This window comes from Melospiza melodia, chromosome 6 (assembly GCF_035770615.1).
Source record: "Melospiza melodia melodia isolate bMelMel2 chromosome 6, bMelMel2.pri, whole genome shotgun sequence".
NCBI classification, from domain to species: domain Eukaryota; kingdom Metazoa; phylum Chordata; class Aves; order Passeriformes; family Passerellidae; genus Melospiza; species Melospiza melodia.
Genome location: NC_086199.1, coordinates 70622632 through 70650111, shown reverse-complemented (window position 1 = coordinate 70650111; position 27480 = coordinate 70622632). Strand labels below are relative to the sequence as shown.

Below are 27480 nucleotides of genomic sequence, written 5' to 3'. Positions count from 1 at the left end.
TGGGAACATTAAAGAAGTGGAGCGAGTGGGGGAGAGACAGGAAACTCATCGAGGAACATAAGTAAGGAAGGGCAGAATTATATAGAACTTTGAAAGTACTGAAAAGAGCTCAACTCTGATGCAAATATGGGTGGTGAACAGTAGGGGGAATGCAAAAATAAGAGTGACAATTAAATCAGCAAGCAGGAAGCATTATTTTAACAGCTACATGTTAGGAAGTGAAAAAAGTCTCTATTCCTTCTGTCATAATAGACATGTCTAGAACAGAGCTGAAGATAGTGCACTGGTTAAGACAAGGCATGAAATAAGGCTTGCTCAGAGGGATTTAAAAAAAAAAACAAAACATGTCTTAAGATGCTAAGAAAGCAAGCACCAGATTTATACCTGACCTAGATGACTACAACCAATGGAATGAACATGCTAAAAAAAAAAAAAAAAGTCTAAAAATTGCACACCTGAATAACATAGAAACTGAAGACTGTATTGTCTGTAGCAGAAAATGAAAGCTAAGAATTAGAGACAGAAAGAGGACAAGAGATGAAACTTTGGCCTCACTGAAATAAATATGAAAATGTACATCAGCTTCACTGCTATCTGGATTTTAAAAAATGAGATAATTCTGGCCATATTTCAGCTGATGACATGGTATCTGACAAACACTGTGTGAATAACCGCCTAATACTGGAAAATGGATCTGGAGATATCACGGAGAAACAGAATAAAATACACTTTCTTAGCACATTTATATTAGTAAGATCTCATTAAATAACTGGGAAAGAGTCAAGAGATTATAAAAGGAGTTAATTCTTTTTTTGCCTTGTATCATCTCAATATCAAACCTCAGATATTTTTCACTATTTACATTCTAATTTTAAAAAGGACTACTCAGTTTAATTAACTAATTTTACCAATGTTTCAAAACAAACAGATCTGTATTTGTACCACTGCAATAAAAGACTGAACACTGAAAAATTTTGCAAAATGTTTGCTCCACATTCTTTTCCAAAGCACTGTAGAGCCTGGCTATAGTTTTATACTTCTTTACACCTGCTGCAATCTTTAGAAAATAATTTCAAAGTTAAATAAGGACAAATTTTCCACAATGGTCCAAATGACTACAAAGTCTATTTTTCATTTGCACAAGTTGAGTAGATACTTGAAAGTCTGGACCTTCACGGAGGTAAGCAAGTCCTAACTTTGGAGATTTATTCCATTATTCCTCTTAAATATGAAATAGACAAAGCCAGGCTGTCTGCAAATAAAGTATATTTGAGAAAGAACTAAGCCCCACAAAAATCAAAACTAACAATTTATTCCACAATTAAAAAAAAACCCAAAACATTATTAAAAGCAATTTTGTTTAGACAACAGTTCCTGTGTTTGCAGCACACATATCAGAATCAATAAAGCAGATTAGAAATTATTTTTTTTTTACATAATAGGATGCAACAGAAAAGTTGGCAAAAAACTTAGCAAATAATGTTATTACATTAATTGCCTGGTTTAAATACTCTTAAAGATGTTGCTAATGGTGTGTTTCCAGGATTTTGCTTTTACTTTCACTTTAAATATGGACTAAATACCTAAGCTACACACTTGCTTTTCATTCCCAATATTCTAAGGCAATTTTTCACCAATTCAGTGAGTATTCACCCCAAAGAGAACTTCAAGAACTGGCTCTATTTTCTAGCTAGCACCTTTCCAAAAGTGTCTGAGTCTCATTTCTGGATAGAGGAAAATTGACAACAGGACCAGTAAAAACACTTAAGAACACAACCACTTCCACTACCGACCTGCATTTTCACATTAATGAAAGACAATTTATGCCTTACATGATCATTAACAATAATGATTTGTAAATACTCACAAAGTTCTGTCATTGGTGTAGAACACTGTCACCTTTATTCTATTTGACATCTTTAAGAGTTAATTATCAATACTGTTCAGAATGGCTGCAGGGAATTCTGCCCCAAAGGCTGCTTTGCTCAGCTTCTCCATGGTTGGAGCATGTTTCTGGATTCTCCTCTGGACTGCATCCATTTCAAGATCTATAGTTTCATCTTCTCTGACAACAGGGGTAACTTTTTTATTTAAAAGATGAAAGGCAGCTTAGAGTTGAATTATTTTATTTCTTAGTGATATTCAGAAAATACAAGTTTTCCTTGGGATTCTTGATTCTGTACCAATTCAAGTGAACAGAAAATGTATTTACTGATGAGAATAAAATCTGGGGGGGTGCTGGAATATGCTACACATTGTACTAAATAATTAGCAATACACAAAGATAAATTCTTTGATACGTTAATTTTATAATGTAAATATTCTGGTCCGTTTGGCAGAGCAGACTTTTTGTAAGTTATAAAAGCTAAATAAAAATTTTGCACACTTTTATTGTTAAATACTGCTGAATCCATCCACATAGAATTTATTCAATAAAATTTGTTAATTTCTGCTTCATTTCAAGACAAATTCAAACAAACTTTTAAAGTTACTGTTTGGTAACTTTGATTTATGTTTTAAGCTTTTTACTTTACTCAACCTGCTTTAAAAAGCAGGAAAATATTTGTTGAGACCATTTTTTGATCTAGAACTTCTCCTCATAAATTGAAATTAAGACTGCCATTTTAAACAACAAAATAGCCTGTCCTTCTGTAAAATTAGCTAAGTAGTGTAGAAAGGTATCCTTAGAATTGATCAGAAGTGAATATTCAATAGTAACCAATGACACAAGGGCAAGAGAGTGAGCATAAAACAGCAGTGCTTATGGCATCTAACTCTCCTGTGAATTTTGTGACACATGTATAGTGTATTTAGCAGTCCATCATATGCATCACCAGGTAAACAGGTCAGGCTTTCAATTAAAAAAAAATTGAATATCATTTTCTGTGCCATTTTTATTCTGATGTTCATGAGTGGTCTCAAGTACCCCAACATTTCCTGAACAAGCAGTGTAAATTGATGTGCAAGTTAGCCATTCCAAGCACTGCACCTATTAACCTACAACTTTTCTACATTTAGTTCACACACAAACAAAAAAAAACCAAACAAAACAAAAAACAAAAAAAGAAAATCAGTCAATAGAACAGAGGATAATTCTGTTCCAGAACCACACCTCTTCACAATCTGATGCCATTGTAAACACCAACTTACTACATTGATTTTGAGATACGAGACAGGACTGAACGGGCACTCAACATTCAACCTGTTCCTTCCCTCCACTGACAGGACAACAACCAGCAACAGAAATACCTTGGCTACTTTAAGGCAGAGCCCTACCTGCAGAGCTGCCACCCACTCATTCTTTTTGTGTCCTTCCAACACAAAGCAAATAACTAAAATCCATTACCTTCTAAGAGCTTCTCCCAGAGCAAAGGAAAGCCATCATTAAAGAGAAATAGACAAACCAAAACCAAAGAACCAGGGGAGGACATGAAAATTTCACTTTTTTCCCTGAAGAAGCTCAAAACTTTCTAAGATTAAGTAAATATGTCAGAGTGAAGATCACCAGCAGTAGATGAGACTATATTTTCTTCCCTTCCACACTTCATTTTACAGCAAAATGAAGCATGAAAGTATGTTTCAGATTCACATGTGAAACTACTGAACATTAAGACCTTGTCCTAAATAGGTGTTTATATTTGCAGGCTCGTCTACACAGATGGTTCTCCACCTACACACATCTAGACGGTGTCCAGACACTATGGCACTGTACCAAACCAATGAGATTGTAACAGAATTTGCCCTTCCTTGTGTATGACCAACCAAAGTAGCTTATAATAGTATTTTGTCCCTATTGCATAGGAGACAATTTAATACTTCAAAGGACCACACAAACATTAACAAATTGATCTAGAAAGTCTTTGTTAAGTTAGTTTACAGAAGTAAATTCTACAAAGTAGAAATTTTACATTATACAACTCTACAAGTGGAACAATTCTTGTGCTTTCATTTCATGCACTAGACAATAAAATCTTCATTTTATGTGACTTCCAACATAAGTACTTCTAAATGAATTAGTTAAAGTGAGAAAGAAAACAGCAGAACAAGACAAGCTAAGCCTATACCATAATATATTGCTTCTCTCCATTTGCAGCCTTCTTCATTTGGCTGTGAATGAGCTCTCTCCTCTCCATGTGTGGATCTGTCAAGGCATCTAAGTTTCAGGAGAATACATCTACAAACACTGCCACACAATTCCCCAGGTTTGATATAGTATTAAATACACACAATAAAAAGTGCCAAAAGATTAATTTCAAAAGAAAATACCAACTTTCAAAAATCAGCAGTTTTTTGTTCCAGGTCTAATATGAATATTTATATCTATAAGCAATGATGCCAGAAGCAAGCATTATAAACAGCATTACTGATGTGAGCATTCCACTTCAGCATCCTGAAGGACATTCCTCTAATAATTTTCCTAGCCCTCAGAACTATAAATTGCAGATTAGGTGGCTACATGTGAGGAAAACAATGAAAAATTAATCTCTCTTAGAACCATTAAATGTGCATTTAATGATTTATATCAGGCCATTTAATAATTGAATTTGCAGTAAATCAAGGGAACTGGGCAAGTTTGGGTTTGTTGCTAAAGGCTTTAAACATGTTTCCATCTTTGCCATACATTAACAAACCTTTCTCTCTGGGCACTGGGTTCAGGCCAGCATAAACTTACCACTATGGCACTGACTGAAACCCATTTCAAACCTGAGATCAACTGCTCAAGGACAGATTGATTCTGACAACTTTAAACGCATTATACTTGAAGACAAGAAGCTGAGAAACATCACATCCTACCCAAATCTCCACCCAAAAAAAGTTACATCAAGACATTTTTTCTATCTAGATTGCTCCTTATTTAAATTCAGCAGGAAGTAAAACTAGTTTGCTAGTTTTTGATCAGCATTCCTTGAACTATCACCCTGTCGCAAGAAGCTTTAACAAAGTTGCAGTTCCCCCAGTTTAATACTAATGCACATTTGTTTGCTAAGTATGTGCTGTTAAAATGTTGTGTCTTATAATGTTTAAATTTACAATTAGCTAGAATTGTTTTTAACTGCTTTTGTTGGGAGACGAGCAGGGATCCTGCAGAAGCTCTCTCTTTCTTCCCTTCTTTAAATTCACTATTTAAGTAATGCACTTGCACAAACATTACTATCTAGTGAAATAGCTCTTATCACCTTCCATTTTCCCCTGAAAGACCAGAATACATCTGAAAGTTTTTGCACATATGATTTTCCACATACAAAGGATTTTTTAAAAATACAATCTTTAAAAAGATATTATTTTAGAAATTAGAAGACATAGCATTTATACATGTGTAGCTATATCGACAGCAATGTGCTTCCATGTCCATGCCCATGTGTGTAGCATCAGATCACTTATATTCAATAGTAATGTACCTCTTTGCATACACTAGGTAGTTTGTAAACAGAAATTAATGTATCTTCAGCTACTTAGTCATTTGATGAAATACTCTGAGCCATGTTTAATTGATCAGGGATCTGGCACACAGAAGCAAAAGGCTTTTGTAAGTACATCCAGTGAATGACAGGAAAGTAGGAATTAGAATTCAGAGCAGTTCCTAACTTCCAGACTATGATTTATTTTTTTTTTACCTACTCACTGAACAGAACGTGCTGCAAATGTGTTCTGCGAAGAGAGAATATGGTGAAATAGTAAGAGGAAAATACAGATGGTAGACAGCTTTTCTCCTCCTCTTTTTTGTTTTAAACTTCATAATACGAATGACCAAAACTGTATTCCCCCTGTCCTTTCATGAGTACCCTCTCAGTTCCTTCCTCCTTCCAAACAACTGAAAATCATCCTCTGAGCAGCTGGGATGCTTTAGGGTGAACAACACAGATCAGCATATCATAAGTGTAATTAAATTTTAAACCAGCCTTTTAGGGAGCACTAGTTAAACAGAAAGCCCTTTGTATTTTTATCACTTCAACAGAACTAGAAATCAAACTTTAAATCTGATTATCCCTGGTGTGAAGGTTTTCCACATTACAGAGCATCCATGTGCCTTTCTGCACAGCCACAGTGTGCCAACGTGCCCTTTTTCACAGAATGAGGAGGCACCTCCTGCCTCTTTTTAGTAAAACTCTTTTGACTCCTTCTCAGTCAACTGTGCAAAATGTGGAAGCATTCGCAGATGGGATGAAGACGCATGTAAGTTACAGGAAAACACTGCAGATCTTATGTTATTTATTGTGCATCCTTAAATACAGACTGACATCTGCCAGCTCACAGTAAAGCAAAACTCACATTTGAATCCACATTTCCAGTGAGCAACCTAGTCAAGAATTAAATTATGTCACATAATATGTCCATGTATAGAAAGTAATGGGACTCAGAATAAATGTTTACATGCAAAGGCCAACCCTGTTAGAGCAAGACAGTCCCCATAGCCAATGTCACACACACAGGAACCAAACAACCAGCAGCCACAGCTGGCCCTGCATGAATGTGCAGGTAGTGCCACTATCAACACAGCAGAGACCAAAAGGAAAGCTTTGGTGGAAATCTAAAACAAGGCTACAACTCACCCTTCAAGCTGGGCAGAAGAAGGGCTTTCATTTCCACATCACCACATCCCTGAAGGTGAGCTAAGCACTTTGTATATCAATGCTGCAGTTTGCTAGTATGACTGGCATGCAGATTCAAGCTGGTGTGAGCAGGATACTCTTGCTATATCCCAGTTACTGTCTTCTTCAGGTAACAAAGTACTTACTATTTGCTGATTGGGTTTCAGGCCCTAGCACAGCTTTCTTTCTTGTTTTATACAATAAGTGGTATGTCCTTCCCAGGTTTATAACTTGCCTATCCTTCCAGATACACGATGGAAAGAAACTACAAAAAGCCATTAAAATGTATCACAATACAATGACAATGTTATTCAAAAGTGGTCGATTAAAAAGATGAGTAAAAAAAAAATACTGACCAATATTTAATGGAGAATCTGCTGCAGCAGCTGAGTTTCAAAGCATGACAAATTCAGTGAAAGTTTGGTGTGTGGATTTTTATAGGAGTTTGTACAGAAATAGGACTCTGAAAACTTCTGAGAACTAGGTTAATTCTGCAATAAAAGTACACACCAAAAGAATGATTTTATTTCTTTCATTAAATTTCATTAAACACAAGCAGCATTGCTACCGTTTTTACTGATTTCCCAGCGTTTGCACCTTGTCGTCTTCTGGGATGGCATGCATCTGTATTTTAAGAGCACAAGTCAGTCTTTTAACAGTTACTTGTATAAGATTATTAGTTACTAGAGAGTTTTCAAATGCTTGAAATCCTGAAGAACATTTCTAGGTTATTAAGTTTTCATCTATTATTGTTTTTTCCTAAAGTAACAGCTTAAAAACTGACTAGTTACTACATACAATGGTAAGCTGTGCCTTTCTATAGTTACCTATCTTACCAGAAATCCCAATTTCTGCAAGCTTTACTAGCATTCAGCATGACAGATTATGAAGCCACATGCTACCCCATCATCTTTCACTGTGTTTCTTGGAGGCTCTCTCCCTCTGTATAGCCTGCACAAGATTTTGTGTTCTGCAGTCAATTCACACACCTCACTGAACAGCAAGAGCACATATCTAGGCCCACAGCAGGGGGGTTAATTAACTGTATAAGGGACAGAGCTGCCTCTAGAGTTATCTTTTACATGTATACAGAGAATAAACTGAGCTGACACTCAGGGGGAAATGCAGTAAGCTTTGCACTCCTCACTTTCTCATAAAACTACACTAATTTTAAAAAATGAATACAAGTTTAGCAGCAGCTCTAGATTACACTTGAGTAAGAAAGATCTCATCTGAAACACTGACAAAGGAAGACTCAGTTTGAGACTCTTTTCAGGCTGGAATAAGACCTTGCAGATGGACAAATGAAAACATTTATCTCTTTGTCATAGTGCCTGTTCAGATCTACTGCCTTTAATAAAGGTTGGATGCACAGGAGAGAGGCATTGGTTGATTACTTTCACATTAAGTTAGCAGACAATACAGTAACAAAAAGCATTTGCATACAGCACCCCTCCTTTTGGTATTAGTGCCAGCAGAGCTGCAGCAATGTTAATGCCCTGGAAAAGTTTTAGGAAAAAAACAGCATTTTCAAAACATCTTCCTAAAACACTGCAATGGAGGGGGCTTTCCATCCCGGGAAAATAAATTGTCAAATATACAAGTGAATATATTAAGACTGATGGCACATGCACTGAGATCAGACAGGGATACTAAGTAATACAAATGGGAAAACAACTTATACTTCCATTCAAATAATGCAAGCCCAGCCAATCAATCCTTTTGGGAGAGTGGCATCACTCTGTATTCATGAAGTACATATGTGCTCTGAGCAGGAGGTTGTACTGGATGACCTCTGTAGCTCCCCTTGTACCTACAGATTTCAACTTACCCCATCAAAACACCAATTTTGGTATCAGCCCAGAATGAACATTAGAAAAATAAAACTTGCATTATATGCTCTTGAGTATAGCCCAAGCCTGAACTTCTCCATCTTTTTCACTTTCCTGTCTCATAATAATCTTATTTCTTACCACTGAGGCATAGCTCACTTCCAAGAAGCATCCTACAGGAGCTTGTGTCTCCAGAGTCAAGCTATGTGCTCTATTAAAAGTGCACTTTGAGGAGGGTGAAATAGAACAAAGATAAACACCAGTCAAAGCATGTAACAAAGCCTACCCCCACACAGTGAGCATCTCTGAGATGATCTGTGATATCTAGACTTTTTGACAATGGAAAGAGAATTTTCTTCACGTTTCTCTTTTCATTGTAGTTGTTGTGGTAGCTTGGTAGGGTAGGAAGGACTTTTTGGACTGGTTTTAATCACCGTTATGTTAGTCTTTGTCATTTACAATTCTTTCCTTGTGGACCCAGCTGCTGGTTTGCTCAGGAACATCCTGACTGCATCAGCACATAGCATGTTAGAAGTTTCACAATGTCTTTCCTTCTTACCCCATATCCTACTACCATTTAAAGCAATTATGATGTGGAATTTGCAGGGTGCAGAGGAGCAGAAAACTCAGAAGCTGTCCTGCTTGGAAAAAGCAGAAAGACCTCTTCTAAGTGCCTGCCCCAAAAGGTAAATTTCAATTAAATCAAAATGCCCATATTCTCATGCTTTAGCATTCTTTGAGTTTCTTGAGCACTTTTTTTAATGATCAAGGGATAAATGTCCTAAGAATAACTGCAACATATTAGCCTAAAATGATGCTCTACAACATTGGACTGAAGTTACCATCTAGAATTCTTGATTCTGAATGTGATTTTGGTAAGTCATAATTCTAACTTGCTCTTAGACTCCGCTGCACTTTGAAACATAAGTGCAAAAAAGCTGTCTTCTTCAGTAGCTCGATCACTACTTAAATTTAAAGTCTAAAAAAACACCAAAGTCATCTCCCCTGTGGTGGTTTGACCTTGGCAGGACACCAGGTGCCCACCAAAGCTGCTCTGTCAACCCCCTTGTCAACTGGACAGGGGAGAGAAAAAATATAGTGTCATGGGTCAAGAAAACAACAGGGAGAGATCACTCACCAGTTACTGTCACGGGTAAAATTGACTCAACTTAAAGAAATTAAATTTAATTTACTACCAATGAAATCAGAGAAAGATAATTAAAAGCAAAATCAAAACTTAAAAACACTGTCTCCTCCCCCCCACCCCCTCCTGGACTTAATTTTATTCCTTATTCTCTATCTCCTTCTGCCTTGAGGAGCAGGGAGATGGGAATGGGGGTTTATGGTTAGTCTATCAAATGTAGTCTTTGCTGCTGTTTCCTCCTCAGGAGGAAGACTCCTTCCCTTGCTCCAGTGTGGGGTCCCCTCCATAGGAGACAGTTTCACAAACTTCTCCTTCCCATGGGCTACAGTGCATCACAAACTGCTCTGAGTAGGATGCTTTCTTGGGATGCAATCCTTCAGGACTGCACTGCTCCAGCATAGCTTCCCTGTGGGGTCACAAGCCCTGACAGCAAATCCACTCCAGCATGGGATCCCTTCTCCTCAGGTACACAGGTCCTGCCTGTCTTCAGGGCTTCTCTAGGCTCCAGCAAGGGCTTCTCACAAGGTCACAGTCTTCTTTCAGGCCTCCACTTGCTCTGATGTGGGCTTCTCCACAGGTGGATCTCTGCTCCACTGGACACTTCCATGGGCTGCAGAAGCACAGCCTGACTCACCATGCTCTGCACCAAGTACTTCAAGGGAATGCTTGCTCCTGCACCTGGGGCATCTTCTGCTCCTCCTTCATACTGACTTTGGTGCCTGCCCAGCTTATTTCTCTCACACATTCTCACTCCTCCTTGCTCTGACTGCAATCCTCTTCTGCACAATGACCTTTTTCTTTCTTAAATGTGTTAACCCAGAAGCACTAGTGCCATCACTGATGGATTCAGCCTCAGCCAGTGGCAGGTTCATCTTGGAGCTGGTTGGAATACTTTCATTGGACGTAGGGGAAGCTTCCAGCAGACGTTCAGTGAAACCACCCCTGTACCTTCCCTGCTACCAAAACCTTGCCATGCAAAACCAATACAACCCAGATGTCCCAAACAAATAGCTTTACTGTTATTTAAGCTGAATCAATGCTGAAGAACTTAGAAGGAAAAAAAAAACACCCTTGTTTCTATTCCAATTCACACATAAAAAACAACCCAACAATTTTTAACCAAGTTTCAAGTACAGGACAAATTCTCAGTATAGCTATGACGGTGTAAGACCACTGAGAACAAAAGAACTAATAAGAAAGCTCACATCTGTCTAGGCAGAATTTACCAGCTTCCTCCTTTTCTATAAGTAGGCAGCAGGAGTGAGGATAGCCACAGGGGACCACCATTTAGATCTGATTTCCTGTTGCCCATAAATTGTTTTATTTAAAGCCAGAGATTAAGCAATAAACAAGGACTTTGACTGAGTAAGGTTTCAGATATCTCATTACTTCCTGCTTGGACCTACTACGCATGATCTATATAAACCCTCAGGATTTGCAACATAAGCTCTCAAGCAGAATTTAAAAGTTCTTTCTCCAAATAATTCAGTTTGAAATTTACTTAACAAAAATCATAATGCTGTAAAAAATCAGGTTGCTCTCTGCTGTCAGCTTCCAAAAAGTCTTCTCAGCTCTTCTTCATATATACAACTCAAGCAATTCAGTTCTTCAAAGAACACTCAAGAACTACTTTAGATTTCTTTTTGTGCTTCATCTTCATACTTACAGTGGTACGTAATGCTGAAAATAGTATCAATTGTGACAAACAAAATGCAAAGCTTCAACAGAAATTTTCCATGTGCATTTGCAACAACTTTTATCCCCTATACTTCAATTCCAGTCATTTAAGTGCACTGCCATTGTTGTGCCTGCTTCATGCATAGGGCTACTACGTGGCTCAGCTATACCAGTGGGAGAAGCAAGAGAGACACAGCCTACCTTCCTTTCTGCCATTTAGGAGCTGTGAGTACATCTAGTGGATCTGCATCCCTGGAAAAGGAAGACTACAAAGCTACAGATTGGGTTCAAAGCTGTGGTTACACAGCTGTTTGGTCCAAGATAAATACAGGTGTCAAATGAAAATTGTTTCACCCTTTGTTTCAGTCCTTCCTTTCTGCCACTTCCCTTATGCCAAAAGCTGTGTTCATTCAGCTGCACACAAGCCAAGCGAGCAAAATGGATCATGCTCAAAAAATGGCACATCTCAGAGATCATCTTCAGCCAGACAGCTTTTTGACTCAGTCACTGCACCGCAACAGGAGCACTAGTTCCTGCACAAGAGAGGGGCAGAAATCAGCTAGACCAGGCAGGAGGACAGGTCACAGCTTTCATGGAGCTGTCCAATTTGAAACATAATCAAAGTGGCCATATAATCACAATCTACAAAATTATAAGGTATGAGATACTAACCCAGTTTTGTCTCTGAAATAAAGTGAATTTCATGCCTTGGAAGCACAGCGCTGGAACCACTGGTTCCAGAGGAATACAACATAAAGAAGTGCAATCTGACTTCCCTAATTTCTGCACAGTGCTTCAGTAATTCCACACAATGACAAAGTGTTATCATCAGCCCAACCACAGGATGTTCTTAAATAGATATTTCTCAGCAACCTGCTTACAGTCTTTCAAGAGCCATTAGCAAAACAAAGACAACAGCAATTTTTAAAAAGCAGGCGTGGGGGGTATTTTCTGTGTATGTCAAGTATTTATTTAAAAAAGCAGGTACTTCTCTAGTCTGAGTTACCCAAGGCCTGTTACAAAAATAAAAAGTGCAAAAGCTTTGTAAAGATACATTTATGTTCCATAATGGTAACTGACAGAGAATAACTCTTTCTACACCTTATATGCCATATATCAATTAAATGATTTATGGAAATGCACTCAGCTCTACAAAACAGAACATTTCAAAATAGTCAGCATTTTTTAGGGCAGGCAAGGTAACAGAATGCACTGTGGGAAAAAAGATACATTTAAGGATACTTTCTTATTACTTTGTTTTCTATAGAACTTAATTGGACTTTTTACCAGAGCAGTCTAAATGTAAACATTAAATTACCTGAAGCCTTATAGTAAGTGATTTTTATTTCTTATGATACTACCTTTGCTACCCATCGTCTTCACATCTTTCTTAGCACACTGAAAGCAGAGGCCTTTGGGGCCCTTTCCCAGTTGTAAAACCACCACAGCATACATGGTGCAAGCTGGATATGCACAAGCTGCATCATCCTTTCAGGTGATGCATCCCTCCCTCTCTCTGAAGTCTCTTCTCTTTGCTGACTCCCAGAAATAGCAAGTGGACTGCAAAAAGGGCATCATCTCCAGTGAACAGGAATAGTCCAAGCAGAAAGAGGTAAACACGTGGCTCCATTGGGCAGCTTCCCTTAAAAGCAGGTATGAAAACTGAAACAGGTATGGACACTGGGAAACACAGAGCAAATAGAAACTAGACAGGCAAACAGAATGGCAACTGTTCTGAAGAGCTGAGAGTACATTTGGGCGTAACTGCTCTTACAATCCCAACCCAAGCACTAGAGGCAAAACTTCTTCTTTTGGCATCAATCAGCACTTTAGGTCACAACTTCTCCAATAATGGAGAGGAAGCTACAGCCAGAGACACAAACGTTGCCCACCAAACACCAGTAAGGCAGACAAAGAGGAGGAGAATAAGCCAAGAGCCTCCAAACCCTTCCTATATACCCCAATACCCAAACCTATTGATAAAAAAAAGGCCCAGTGTGGACACCAAGATTAGGGCAACCTTTGTCCTCAGACCTGGCTGCTAACAGGGCCTCTGCAGTCCTGCCTTCCTCACTTTCAGCTCAGATACTCTTGCCCCTGTTCTGGTCCAAGGTAATTGGTTCATCTTTCAGCCTGACATAGCAGTAATGCTATCAAGTCTTAGTGTAGAGTTTACCAAGTGAGCCCAGGATTATTGCAGCACCCAGCATTTCTGCATGGCCTTAGGATGTGAGGTTAATGTATTAGACATTGTTAGCAGAAAATGTAACTTCATAGAAATTTATACAATTAATTTTCAAAATATTAGGTGGGGAGGGAGGGGGCAAGGAATCTGTTTTCCGAGATTTACTGGCTATCTCAATCCGTTCAAGAGAGCACTGAGACTCTATCCCATGGGTTGTGGGTATAATTGTAATGAAAATGCCCAAACAAACAAGAAAATACTACTGCCACATGCCTCAAAGTTGCCGAGATTTTTAATCAACAACCAATTTCTCCTCTCATACAGAAGTGTATGAGACATTGTGTAACCAATAAGTCAAACCTTGCCTTTTCAAGGAAGGAACTTAAAATAAAAAGATCTTAAGACTATTTAATATGGGTTCATACATGTAACTAAACACAGAAAAACCTCTAGGACCATAAACGTCAAGATTAACTTTCTGTCTCAGCATTTTCTAGTCCTAATCAGCATTTTGCAAGAGCTGATCATTAATATTTTAAAGGCAAATAAAGGATGTAATGAAATTTTGGAAACATCTGACCCACTAAAATATTTTTGAAAGCTAAGGCTCAAAATGACTGTATGTGTGTAAGTTAAGTGGGTCAGGGAAACTAACTATCTGCTAAATGCAATAATACACATGGTGTTTAAAACACACTTTTCTGAATAGCGAAATTTAAAAGCTAGCAAAACGGGCATTCAAGATAATTGAGTGAAGTATAAAGATGACGGAGATTCTATCACTGCAAAGCTTCAAATGATCAGCAATTTTCATTCAAGCAAGTTCTGAATAACTTGGAACCAACAAAGATTATTCTCAGAAGTACATCAAGTTTAGTTCCACATAACTAAAACCAAATGATGTAAACCCATTATGAAATGATGGAATAAAAAGTTTACATCACTTAATACAGTAAAAGGAGATAAGCCGGATAAAGACAGAGGAAAGGGCAAAACCTGTTTATTTACCCTTTACTTTCTAAGAAGTCCTACCTAGATTACTTCATATGCACTGTGCAGTAGGGTCAGTGTTTTGAAAGCACACCTGACTATTGTAGGGGATGTACAATCTTATTAAATAATAACTATTTAGTTTAAAAGTGGCATTTTCATTCATAACTAAAAAGCAGAACAAAAGAAACACAGGATTTCAAATTAGAAACTTTGTTCTTGAGCATGAGGACCAGAACTAACTCTTGCTACTCAAATATTAAGGCCAGCATATCATAAATGGACTTAAATTTACCACTGCCACACTGCTGTCCAAGGTGATTTTACCTTTAAACAGGTACACTATATTAATGTCCCATATAGTGCCATACCACTGTTGCAGGGCCATCCTACATAATACTTTGATTATTGCCTGCCATCTTAAAAGAAAAAGGAAGGTTTAGGGATACAGAACCTGACACATGTTTATACTACCATAATGCACCTTCCTACAGTGAATGATAAATGCAATGCATTTGGATTTACTACAAAGACACAACAAAACCATCAGCTATGTTTTTACCTGGTTTATGCAGGAAAATGTATTGTAGAGCATCAGTAAGGTACACCCAGGTAGTAGAGCTGTTTCCAAAAATGTTTGGCTATTTATTTCTTCTCTTCTGAGTACTCTGGTTTTATGACTAATATTATTCCTAGCTACTATGGGGACCACCAAAAAAATCGTGTTTGCAGATCCATCCAGCTGGCAAGCTAGTTTGCCCAACAGACCATTTTGTTTGTCTGCTATTGGTGAGACTGCTTGACTTCTTACAGCACTCACAGACATTTGCATTCTAGTGTCAGTTCTTGAAGTTTTCTCTCAATAGCTCTCCATGTAAGTGGGATTTAAAGGCCTTCAGACCTTCAGATAGCTAGTCTAAGAAGAAGAATAGACGAAAAGCTGAAGATTAGGAATGGTATTATATCAGTGCTTACTGAACTCTAGCCATAGGATTCATTAGATTTTAAAATCTGAATTGACACTCACTGAGGGCCTGACCCAATGCTCCTGTTAGCAGGAGATGTACATAGTTCTAAATAAATATCGTAGAAAATATTCAAGAATGCAAATTGATCGGCTAATCCATAACTCCCAGATTTCTTAACTAAAAGCCCTCTCCCAAAGATCTTTCCATTAACAGATCAAAACTGAATTTGTAGTATCTGCATTTCTCGTTTAACTAAATTGCATTTTGCTCAAAAATGAAGACCTTTGCAGAAATTTCATTTTTGATTCTTGAAATTGTCAGAAAAAACAAAGCTATGCAACTACTTGAATGCATTTTAAAGTAATTTGAGAGAAATTACTAAGTCTCTTGTCAGTTCTGAGTCCAAATCTATTTTGTGATAGTCATGTCTAAGTGAATATTTAAAGGACATTAATATACAAAGTTATTAATAAACTAAGTTTCAAACAGAGAACAGTACCTTTAGGCCACACAATTTAAATTGCCCAGCAGACAAATGTTAAGAGCTTAATGTACTGGGATGCTGCTTTCCCCAAATTATTTACTTGGAGAATGGAATACGTCTGTTTCTTGAGATATATGACAAAATTTAGAATGAGTTGGAGAACCCAAGAACCTAATTTTGTCCAAGTTGATTGCTGAAGCATTTATTACTAGCCCAAAGGTGTGTGTGGAGCTTTTGATGCTAGAAAGCTGCTGACAGTTGTGCACTTCCACAGCACTCTGGGCTGGCCACAGCTCTAAAGAACCAACCGCTGCTCTGAAAAACTGCCATACTAGACTGAAAATGAAGCAATTAATAAAGAGAGTGAATGGATATGGAGCAAGACTCCACAGGCTTAAATACTGCCAAGTATTCAAATTTTCAGAAGTCTAAAATAAAAGGGTAGCCACTCGCTGTTCTGCAGAACATCAGGCAGCTCTAAAGCATATATCTCAAAAATTCACATCACGTATTATACTTCCAATGTAATTTTTTTTGTTTTCAAAGCAAAAATAAGATAAACACGTTCTGCCTTCTACAAACAGTACAAACAGTCACTGAGGTTTTTCTCATTGAGTAAGGAAAAAGCCAGCTCATTTCTCCTTGCTACACAGGGCAGTCTGGGTTCAACACTTTAACACACCAATGGTCATTTACTATTGACACATTGCCAACATTTTACTGAGGAAACTTTGAGAAAGAAAAGGCAGGGGGAAAAAAAAGAAGTAATTATAACTTCTTAACTGTTTCTAACTTTCCTCACCTAACTTTGGAGTAAGTTCACAGGACAAAGAAGATATGCTCATTGGAACTTGAGGGCTTTCTCCCTGCTAGTTTTTAAAAGTCTACTGTAAGAAGTCACTTAAATTAAAAAGAGACAGAATAGAACAAGAATTCTTTTTCATAGAACAAATCAGATAAACTCTGTAGGGGAAAAAAGTAATGAACCGAAGCCTAATCTTCCCAGTTGTTTTTTATAGTCAGTAGAGTGAGAGTTGCCTTCACAAAGCCAACACAGAACAGCAAAAATTAAGTTCCCTTGTCTGATTTGCCTCCTGGTGGTGTCTCCACCACTCTAGTGATCCCCACATTTGGACTTAATTTCTTCAAAATTTCCATTGAATTCTGCAGTCACCATAGCCTAATTAACCTGTTACATTACTACTAGTGAGTAAAGTCGAAGAAGACCCCTTGCACTTCACTACCAGTTTTGACAAACTTAGGACAAAGAAGGAGCTAAAAAGAAGTTCAAGGAATAATGGACCTAATTAAAACAAAAACAAAACCACACCACAAAAACTTACATTTCTTCTGGCCACCACTTATCTTCCCTGACACTATGTCAGATGTCTCTGCTAACTTGCAATCTAACAGCAGGGGGAAAGTTGCTCCCAAGGAACTATACAATTTCTGCAGTTTCTGAAGGTCAGAACAGGTATTTGAAAAGTTAACTCAGAAGTGAATGGAATACTGAAAGAAAGTTACTCTGTATAATGACTAGAAATAGGTGAATTCACATTGACTTGGCCCATATTTGAAGAAAATAAAACACTCTTAATTCCACAAACAGAAAATGAAACCTGAACCAGATTATCACTTCAGTGAACATCAAGATTTTCTAAGGATGAAGACTGCATTCTCTGCCTCCAACAGTGTCAATATAGAAAAGAAAGCACAGAGACTTCATGAAACTCTGTGAAGAGCATACTTACCTTTCAATATTTTAGGGATGTTCACCTTTTAAGCCCTTCAAGACTATCACAGTCTCCACAACAAAATGAGGAAAAAAAATCCATAGTGAGAGTAATAAAGACAGTCAACATTTAGTTAGAAAAGTGAAATCCAAAAAAAAATTTTTATAAAGGGTACATTCATTTGGCCCACTTGCGCTTCCCTAATATGTCATCCCTCTAAATCACTTCCAGAAAAGTGCATTTCCTCTTTATCTGTCCACTACAAAGGATCCTTAGTCCACCTGTAAAAGCCAGTACAATTAACAGAAAATAATTCAAAACTAGCATTATAGAAGCAATGCAATATTATCACATCCATCTCAGTCTTTTTTGAACTTACGCAGCAAGAGTTGAACTGAGTGGTTCCTCAATACCTTATGAGGGTGTAACACATGACCCATATGAGGGAAAACCACCTAACACTGTTTACCTGAGTCAGTCTGGCTCTTGGTGTAGCACCAACCAATAAGATCATATTTGGTAATAAAAGTATTTTAGCCATGCCTATACTACAGTCAGTAACTCATAGCACAAAATACCCCACATTTCAGGAAGCAGCTTCTTTTCAAATCAGTACAGGCAGAAGAGAACAAACATCAGAGACAAGCTTTTGCCTGTATTCTAAACATAGGACACACTGTCTTTCTCTCTTCTCCTTTCCATAATTCAACACACGTCAGAAAAGCTGGGGACCAAACAATTCTGATAGCAACTAAAGATCCATACACAAGGCTCTGAAAAGCATATCTCTGGATTTGATTCCTTTTCTAACTGGCAATAAATCAAAATATTGTTTCTGTGGCTGTGAGGCTGTTCCACCGAGGCATGCAGAACATAACAGAATGAACTACTTTAATCTGTTCTAACTTATAAAAATTCATTAGTAGATTTAATCCCTTTTCCCAGCATCCAACTAAGAGGCATTTAAGGGTGCTATACAAAACAGCCTAAATCCCAGTCATCATCATCTAATGCTTCACTTGTCTTCCCTTCAAGTATAAAAGGAAAAAGGGAATAGTAGGCCTTGAAATAACTACTGATGTGTGAGGTTATCCGGCAAGTCGAAACATGCAGGAACATCTAATAACCAACTCTCTCCATCAGTAGGGGATTTTCAAGGAAATACTGTAGTTTAATTGCCCATTTTCTATCTACAATGTTGATTTTCAAGCAGAGCAGGCTATTTTGGAGTTATGCCCTGGCTTATATGAAGATGAAAGATGTATCCAACTAGGTTCAATTAAAAAAGTTCTCCAGCTGCCTCCAAATCTGGTTTAAATACAGCATGAACTCAAAAATTAAAAGTTGAGCCAGAAAGTCAGTGCTGAGGGAAGAGTAGCAGGGGGGATGTGTGGAGAGTTTTTCTTTTTTTAAATGACATCACGAAACGGCCACTTACATTTCCTAAATTGAGTTATTCCAATGTTAATTGTATATTAGATAGGCAAACATTAAGTTCACAAACCAAGGGTGAGAAGTCTAGGTGGAGTTGCATTAAGAGAAGAATGGGAAATCAAAGTTTACATGCCAGTATGGGTTTAATCATCATTTAAGCTTTATAAAAGGTCTGAGACAGCTTAGCAATATTTCAGTCATATACAAATGATTATAACATCAGTTTTGCAAGAGAATTTGGGGCAAAAGAGGCAGCAGGGAGAGATGCATCCACTCCGCCTATCTACAATCATCTGTGCAACAGTCAAAATTTGCTTCAGCCAGTATATCTTGAGAATATGGAAGATGATAACTTAATGAGAAGTCATTATATTCACATTTTCACACAATATTTGGATGCAAATTAAATAAATATCAAAGATTAAAATAGTAAGCTTATGCAGATTTTTTGAATATTCACTTCTAAACAGGTGCTGTTCACACCTATCAGTGGGTTCAAAAGGATCTGACAATTCACTGAGGCAGTTAACTTACTTCTCCTTATGTCCAGATAGACCAGTATTTTTCTGACAGGAAAAAATGACTGACTCCTTCAAACAGTCTAAGAAGGATTATACAAACAGGTTTTTTTTCATGTATTCTACAACTGCTTTATAAACAGTTGGCATAAATGCATTCTTGTAGTTACATGCAAATTAGCATATCTTTATCATTCATGCCATTTACTTAAAAAAGATCAGTGTTTAGTACAGTTATATGTACAGTTCCAGATAAACAACTGGAACTGAAATTAGGCATCACCTGCCTCAAGCTATTAGTAATTAAATGCTCATATGGCATATTTGCAGACCTGATCCATTACTGACTGCCATTTAAATATGCCCTCGCTCAATCGTGGAGAAAAGAAGTATCAGAAACTCCAGAAAAAACTGGCAGAAGTAGTGACTTTTTAAATTCATTTCCAGGTTTTTAGTCCTAAGTTGTGATGGTGTTCATCTGCTATATCTACAACACACAGGCATACCTTACCTACCTTCTAATGCACAAGCATGAGGTGCTCTTTCCTACCTGTTAACTGTACCCAGTGTCCCTCCTGCTCTCCAGCTTTCTTGAGCTTACATTCCTCTCACCAAACACTACTGCTTCTCTTTACAGAACATGATGGAACATGTTTTGGGAACAATTTTCTGATAATGTGCTCAAAAAGCCTCCATAAAAATTCTCCTTTACTATGATTGACAACTGTTCAAGAAGAACAGTCTCATAGGATGAATTTATGCACACTACCAATCTTTTCATTACTAAGTTATGGTACCTGTAATAAATATAGCAACAGTAATGCTTAAAAGCTATTCCTGACAGTTTTTGGAAACTTAAATAACAAGCTTCCTTTGTCAATCTAAACCACATGTTTACATTTATTCAACTATACAAAACCATGGATAAATTACTCTGTCATTTTTTATATCTATCCCAAATACCCTTTCTCATTACTTGCTATTTCGTGGCAAGGTTAAAAGGAGTCTCACCCTGAACATACAGGACTTAAAATAACCTCATCCATCTCCATTTGCTGTAAGATTTAAATACAGGGAAAATTTCCTAGATTTGCCTATACATAATATTAAACTTGCTTTTATGGTATGCATTTTTTCTAATTATATTCCACAGTTTCAACTGCTCTTCACAATAAAGTATGTAAAAGTTTTTCCCCTGTGAAAAAATAAAACCACGAGTATCTCCATATACCATATATATGCTGATAACTATTTTGATTACTTTTTCTTGCATATATACAGAAATCAAAATAACAAAGGGATTCACTTTATTATTTCAGCATCAAGAGGAAATACATTGGAATACAAGTCTAGTTTCCACAACACTTTTCTTAGAGAGTCAATGAATTTCACAGCAACTACAGGAAGAGACATTTGCATTTTATTTTCAAATATAAGCGAAAGAGACATGATTTCTTTTGTACATGCTTACCACCATCACCCTTTTATCATAGAGTCAAAAGACTTTTTGTAAGCTTTGTTTCACATTTATGACAGAATATTGCTCTAACTTTTCCAGGAGATTATGATAAGGACACATTTAGAAATTCCTCTATATCTGACACAATATTGCTAAAAAAGCCTACATCTTTTTACTGCCCACATGACCTCTTCCTTGTCTTCAAAATTAAGTACTACTATTATGATACATACTCAATCATGATATATCTGTAAGTGCATATTCTTTATTTTTAAATTAACTATGGAGGAAATGAGGCAGAAGAAAAGGTTCAAGATTACATCCCTTCCTCCTTTATGCTAGCCCTGCTCTACCTCAGCCTTTCACCAGCGTCACTGGTAACAATTTCCACCCCATCTTCCCAGAAAAAAAAAAAAAAGTATACTAAAAACTTCCTCACAGAAAATTTTTAAAAATACATTCTTTAAGTTTTTGTATTGTAAAGAGTATATTTAACCCAGACAAAAGCTGAGTAGTGTGAAGTAATTGTGGGTAAAATTCTACAAATCAGAATGCCAAGAGAACATAGTATTGTAGAATAAAAAGTAAAGGAAAATGGTTGACTTTGACCATGAATTTCTTCCAAAGATGTGCAAACATAGAAAAAAATGGTGCTCCAAAACAACAGAATTAATTCACATTTACAACCCAGCCTGAGATTTGGCAATTACAACTGCTCTGAAAAAACTTACTCTTGATTTCTGTTTGCTGAAGAGGGGGGTCAGAGAAAGAAAGAGGAAACCATTTAAAAAACCAATGCACTCAGTTTCCAGACTGCAGCTCTCACATATATAGCTGAGGAGCAAATCTATTAAACTGAATTTCACTTATTGCCCACAGATTAGAAAAGTAAGCACAGTTTACAACTCTGTGAAAATAATACAAAGAGACTAGCAGAGGGAAATCTACTAGTCTGAAGGATTGAAGCTCACAGCCCTTTAAATGCAAGCTATCTTCAAGTAAGTTTTTTCTCTTTTTGCAGTTTTCCTTTCAGGTGTTAACACACTCAGCATACATTGCTCCATCGTCTCTCAGGTATAACAAAACAAAGCCTTTATTTTCACCTCTGACATTTTCAAAAAAACATATGAATATATGACATACCTTATGCTGTAACAGTTCAACCCTGCATCAGCTTGGAATTTTTTTCAGCTTTAAGCCTACACACTGCACAGCCTACTTGCTTTCTTTTCGTAATTCACTGGATTTCCTCAATTTCACAAACTTCTGAACAGAACTGTCATTATTAATTCACAGCAAGACACCTAAGCCACTGTGAATCACTGCAGCGACTGGCAGCAAGTGTCGGCACTGTTCCACAATGCTTCACAAACAGAGGGAAGTCCTAAAGCAACTGAAAGCTTTTAGCTAAACCTACCACTGACTTGGTTCTTGGTTCTTCATCCAACTTCATTAAATAAGAGAGCAAAGAAAAAGCGCGCATTAGGGTGGCATAACATTCCACAAGCCAAAAATATTTCATTATTCTGCCTCTCTAACACCAGCATCTCAGCTCCATGTCTCCAGGTAGGGACACCACACAGGCTGGAACTTCAGTTTCTCAAACTTCATTAAAAGCTTATTGAACAGTGACCATTATGCATCCTATAATTGTCCACAGTGGAGTTGGGCCCTCAGAGTTTACTCATTGACTACTTGGCTCTAAACAAGAGTACAGATTACACATGTTGCACCCCTTCTTAACACAAGCACTGCACAATGGAAACCATTATATTTACTGTGCAAAACTGCATATTTCTCCATGCTGTGTGAAAATTAAATTGCTGATTAATATTCTACCCATAAAGCAATTAATAATAATGATTTTTCCCTAAAAGAAGTGAAACGAAAAACAGAAGAAGGGCTTTGTTGTAGTCTCTAAGTTGCTGATTTGCTAAGCCACAGATTTCTATACAACAAATTCCTGCAAATAAAGATGGAGTGAGCACTTCTCTGCACAGGGAAGTTGTGATTCTTTTCCCAGAATTTATATTTACCATGACCATTGCATTTAAGCAGGCATACTACTTTAATAACATTATCATCTGGAACACTGGCAGCTCTGCAGTTCAGTAGTAGAAATAACAAAATATTTAAATTTCAACAATCATGGAGAAGTTCTCTGTTGGTCTGATAATCAAACCCACAAAAATACAAAGAAGGAAACTACTGTGACTTCATACAGACTGTATTCACGGTGTGGTAGAAGAAAACTCAAACTTATTTTTCAACGTCTTTTGGAAACTTAATCCATGTTCACCCCATGAACAAGTATACTTTAGCACTTTGAGTTAAATATAAAAAATATAGCTCAATTTCTAAGGATGGGTAATTTAAAACACATGTTAGTATAGATCATTCTGCAGCTTAACTTGACAGAGTTATAAATACAAGTTTAAAAGTTATGGTAGGATGCTTTCTTACATTCCACTCAGTGTCTCACTGCCTGTCCGTGCTCATCACGTGAGTGGGTAGTCAATACAGTTTGCTTCATGGCATCAAGACAAGCTCATTTTGAAATTACCATGGGCATCCAGAGCTTACCAGAGAATACTGAAACAGCTTGCTGTGAGACATAGCCACATGCAGAGGCTCATGCTGGTTTTAGAGAATAAATCATCTTCAAGAGAGACATGCTATCACATCAGCAAAACTTCAGTTTTTGTTGAACTACTATTCTCATTAAAAAATCATTGTCCTTATATTCCTTATATGTTTCGTCCCAGATTCACTGTTCCTCTATTAAAACATACTATATTTTTTCAGTAAACAAAATCTCTAGATAAAAGTAAATCACTGCCTGGCTATTTTTGTAGGGATAGTAATACTCAGAACACATGCAGCTAGTAGCAGACAAATGGAGGTATCTAGTTGTGACACTCATGCACTTTACCAATGCTCTAACATTTTTCCCTCTTCAAAGGGCTAATCTATTTATCTAATTTGGTTCCATTATTGACATATTAAGCAACATAATTAAGGGACTGCTCAAGTCAGTTTACTTGGAATGGGATGATGTGATGTATGAGGGGTTTGTGCATGTGTTGCTCTTTCATGTTTTAAAAAAAAGTGAGAACAAATTCTGTAGATATCTCAATATTACATCTTTTTCTTCTTGTTATTCACAAGGCCCATGTTCATGTTCAACAATCTTTCTATTAAGCATTCAGTTGTAATTATTACTCATACTTTAGAGCCGTCAAACAGAATTCTACCAAATGGCAAGCATAAGACAATTGTGGTGTAATTTATCATGGTAAAAGCATCCAACTAATTTTCAAATTGTCTATTAAGTACCCATAACTGACGTACATTTAGCTGGTCTTGACATTAAGAAAAATTCCAGCATACTCACCCATATACACAGTGCGGACTTACTAAGTCAAAATCTAAAGACTTGCCTAAACCAGAATGGTTGAGTTTAGAAGAAGTTTCAAGATAATTATAAAGAAAGTGACAAAATTAATGCATTTTTCCATCTCCCTTAATATAAAATGTTAGTTTCAACACAAGAAAAATTGCTATAACTTCCACTGATTAAACTAGTTTCTTGTTTGACAGACTCACAATAACTCATTCTATCCTTTGTTGAGAAATCAAATAAAAATCTAAAATGTCTGGTTGCCCACGCTTATTTTTGCACTTTAAGATTTAGCAGCTCTCTTGGAATCTGGGAAAAGAAACATCTTTAGAACACAGTGTTAAAAATACATCTCTGTTTCCCTACCTGTTTCTCACTCAGAGCTGTTATTTTGGCTTGAAGTTCATGAAGTTGTTTCTTCAAATCGGCGTTCTGATTAGAAAGAAAAAATATCTGTGAGAAAGATATTCCGTTTGTTAACAAAGAGTAGTAGTAGGAAGGTGGGTTTTTTTTTGTTTGTTTTGTTCTTGCATAGTGTACTACAAATACAGCACCTCTGGATGTACAGCCAATAAAATTCAAACGGCTCAACAAAGCCTTATTTAAATCGCTGAGTGCAACAATAATCAGAGGACCTTTCTAGCACTCACTCACCAGTTTGGAGAGAAGATTGCATTAAAACATCCATTAGTGCTTATCACATTATAAAGCACATTTATACATTTCATCAAGTTTACAAATTAAACAATAAATGTTTGTTAATATGTATACAACAGTATCATACTGTATACAACAGTACGCTATGATATGTTATCTAAAACATTCTCACCTATGCGATTTATGCAAAGACATTTACACTCAACTATGTAGAATATAAACATATGTACTAAATCTGAATTGACACATATATTAATTGAATGCAAACATATTTAAGTCCTTATTTCCATGTATGCTTATGCCTTAGACTGTGCTAAAGAGAATTACATTTGTCTGAACACATTACTCATATTAGCATTTTGCTTACACTAGCACTTTTCAAAGTTTCAGATTTTAAAGCCACAAGCAGCACTAGAAAGATGCAGACAGAGAACAATTTTTACCAGGACTTTTTCTTTTCTACTGAAATAAAAAATTTAAGAAACGTCTGTCCTTGGTTGAAAACCTGTGAAGCTCTGCAGAAATGTGACAGGGAATCAGGTTTTCCTTAATTTTTGTACATTCTCACTTTTTTGTTCTCAATTACGTTGTAAAGTTTTCATACTAGATTATGCAGGTTTAGTCTGCTAAGCAGGAATATTAAAACACAAGACTAACATCATCACAGGAACTTCATGCATATCCCCTATTTTTATATTCCTCTAATTTTGAAATGTATTTTGATCTTAGCTGGCAGACAGTCTCTGATTCCAGCAAAACCAGATATTGACCAGTCATCCTCCCTAGTTCTAGATTCTACTTAATAATCTGGGATAAAAATGCATTAAAAACATTGGAAACAGGGACCAGATTTACTTTTCCTGACTCTAGGAACTCTACATGGCTTCTTGCAGCATCACCTCACTTTCAGCAAGTATGAACTGAAAGCAAGTATGAACTGAGCTCTGCAGACAAATTGTTAGAAGACCGGACCAGTGAATTTGAGCAGATCTTACCCAAACCTCATCAGAATAACAACATTCAAAAAACCAGATTTTCCAATACACCCTGCTTAACCCTCCCTGTCAGAGGTTTAACCACCTGAGTGCTATTAAAAGCTGTCTTCTCACTTCACTGAGCTTGGAAAAAAATGTACATTCAGAAAATTACAGGACATACAGAAAATGTACATACAGAAAATTTACTATTGTATGGGGATGGGAGGTCTCAAGCCTCAAGTGAGCGGCCTTTATCCCTCTACTCAATATTTCAGACTGGTTTGAGAGCTCCAGAGCACTCCTCATCCAGCATCCAGGAGTATTTAACTGCTGTACAAGAAAACCCAGGGACCTTACACAGTCTTTGAGAAAGGGATGACTTCTGCTGTCTATGCAGGGAGTCCAGTTATCCAACTTCAGAAACTCTGAAACTTCCCAAGACCAAGTGTCTGTTCTATGGACACTACAGGGCTGGTAAGACACCCTGTAATCTGAACAATCTGAACACAACCTTAAGCTATATTGTTTGGACAAAATTTCTTGGACAGAATATCCTCTCTCTTCTTGTACTGTGAACATTCTGATACTCAAAAATGAAAAAGGTTATTGCAAATAATGGCAGCTTTTATAAGAGAGCAGCTTCAAATAGAATCAGAAATTTACTGCTCATCTGAACTGCACCATAGCCCAGAAAAGTCACTTGATTTAAACTATTAAGAATAAGAATGTGTATAAGGTAAAAAGCTCCATAATAGCAAGAATTTTGGTTTTGTTTTAAACAATCCAACAGTTGTTGTTCAAAAACTTATAAATAAATTTTCTTCTAAACACTGTGTTAGCAAGGAAGAAGGTAATCTAGAAATATCTAAAATCATCAAGTTTCACGCACTGTCATTTCCTGAATTTTAATGGAAATGATCCAATATAAAAATAAGTAGTTACCTGTGGATCTTGCTTCATTTGGGCAACCAATTTCTAGAAAGAAAAAAAATGTGACAATACAATGAAGACTTTCATTACTAATACTTTGAACAATTTAAAATTCAGTAGTTTTTAAGAACCTTTGTAAAAGCAAAATATTTTGTTTACAGCATTTCAATAGCAAAGCCTGGAGTCCAGTATTATAACATTTCCAAACCCATTCTTATTAATACAGTAAAAGTACTGTATTAAGCAATCACTTTTGCTCCTCCTAAACAGCTCTTAAACAAGGGATGCTTTTTAAAGACAATTTAAGCCAGCTGGATAAGATAATCTAATAGCTGTGTCTCCTCTAGAATTGCTGGCCTCTTTGCTTGCAGTCACAAGAAACACAAACCACAGATAACTGCTGCAGGCACAAAAGCTGTTTGTATATTCAAGGGCAGAATGTTTCAAGTACTAAAGCTCTTCCTGTGTGTTAACTTGGCTGGTACCAGATGGAAGGCCCATG

The 27480-nt window shown here is 36.9% G+C and overlaps 1 protein-coding gene across 8 annotated transcripts in view; it reads right to left on the bottom strand.

Moving 5' to 3' along the window:
* Positions 1 to 27480, bottom strand: part of PHF21A (PHD finger protein 21A) — a 124577-nt gene that overhangs the window by 58581 nt on the left and 38516 nt on the right. For 4 of the 8 annotated variants that reach the window (XM_063159009.1, XM_063159003.1, XM_063159006.1 and 1 more), the window contains 2 exons: positions 26991 to 27023; positions 24781 to 24867 (listed from right to left, as the gene is read on the bottom strand). In XM_063159009.1, the coding sequence (XP_063015079.1) occupies positions 24781 to 24867; positions 26991 to 27023 (120 nt within the window). The remainder of the gene's footprint in view (positions 1 to 24780; positions 24868 to 26990; positions 27024 to 27480) is intronic. The other 4 variants (XM_063159010.1, XM_063159007.1, XM_063159011.1 and 1 more) reach the window with 1 other exon arrangement.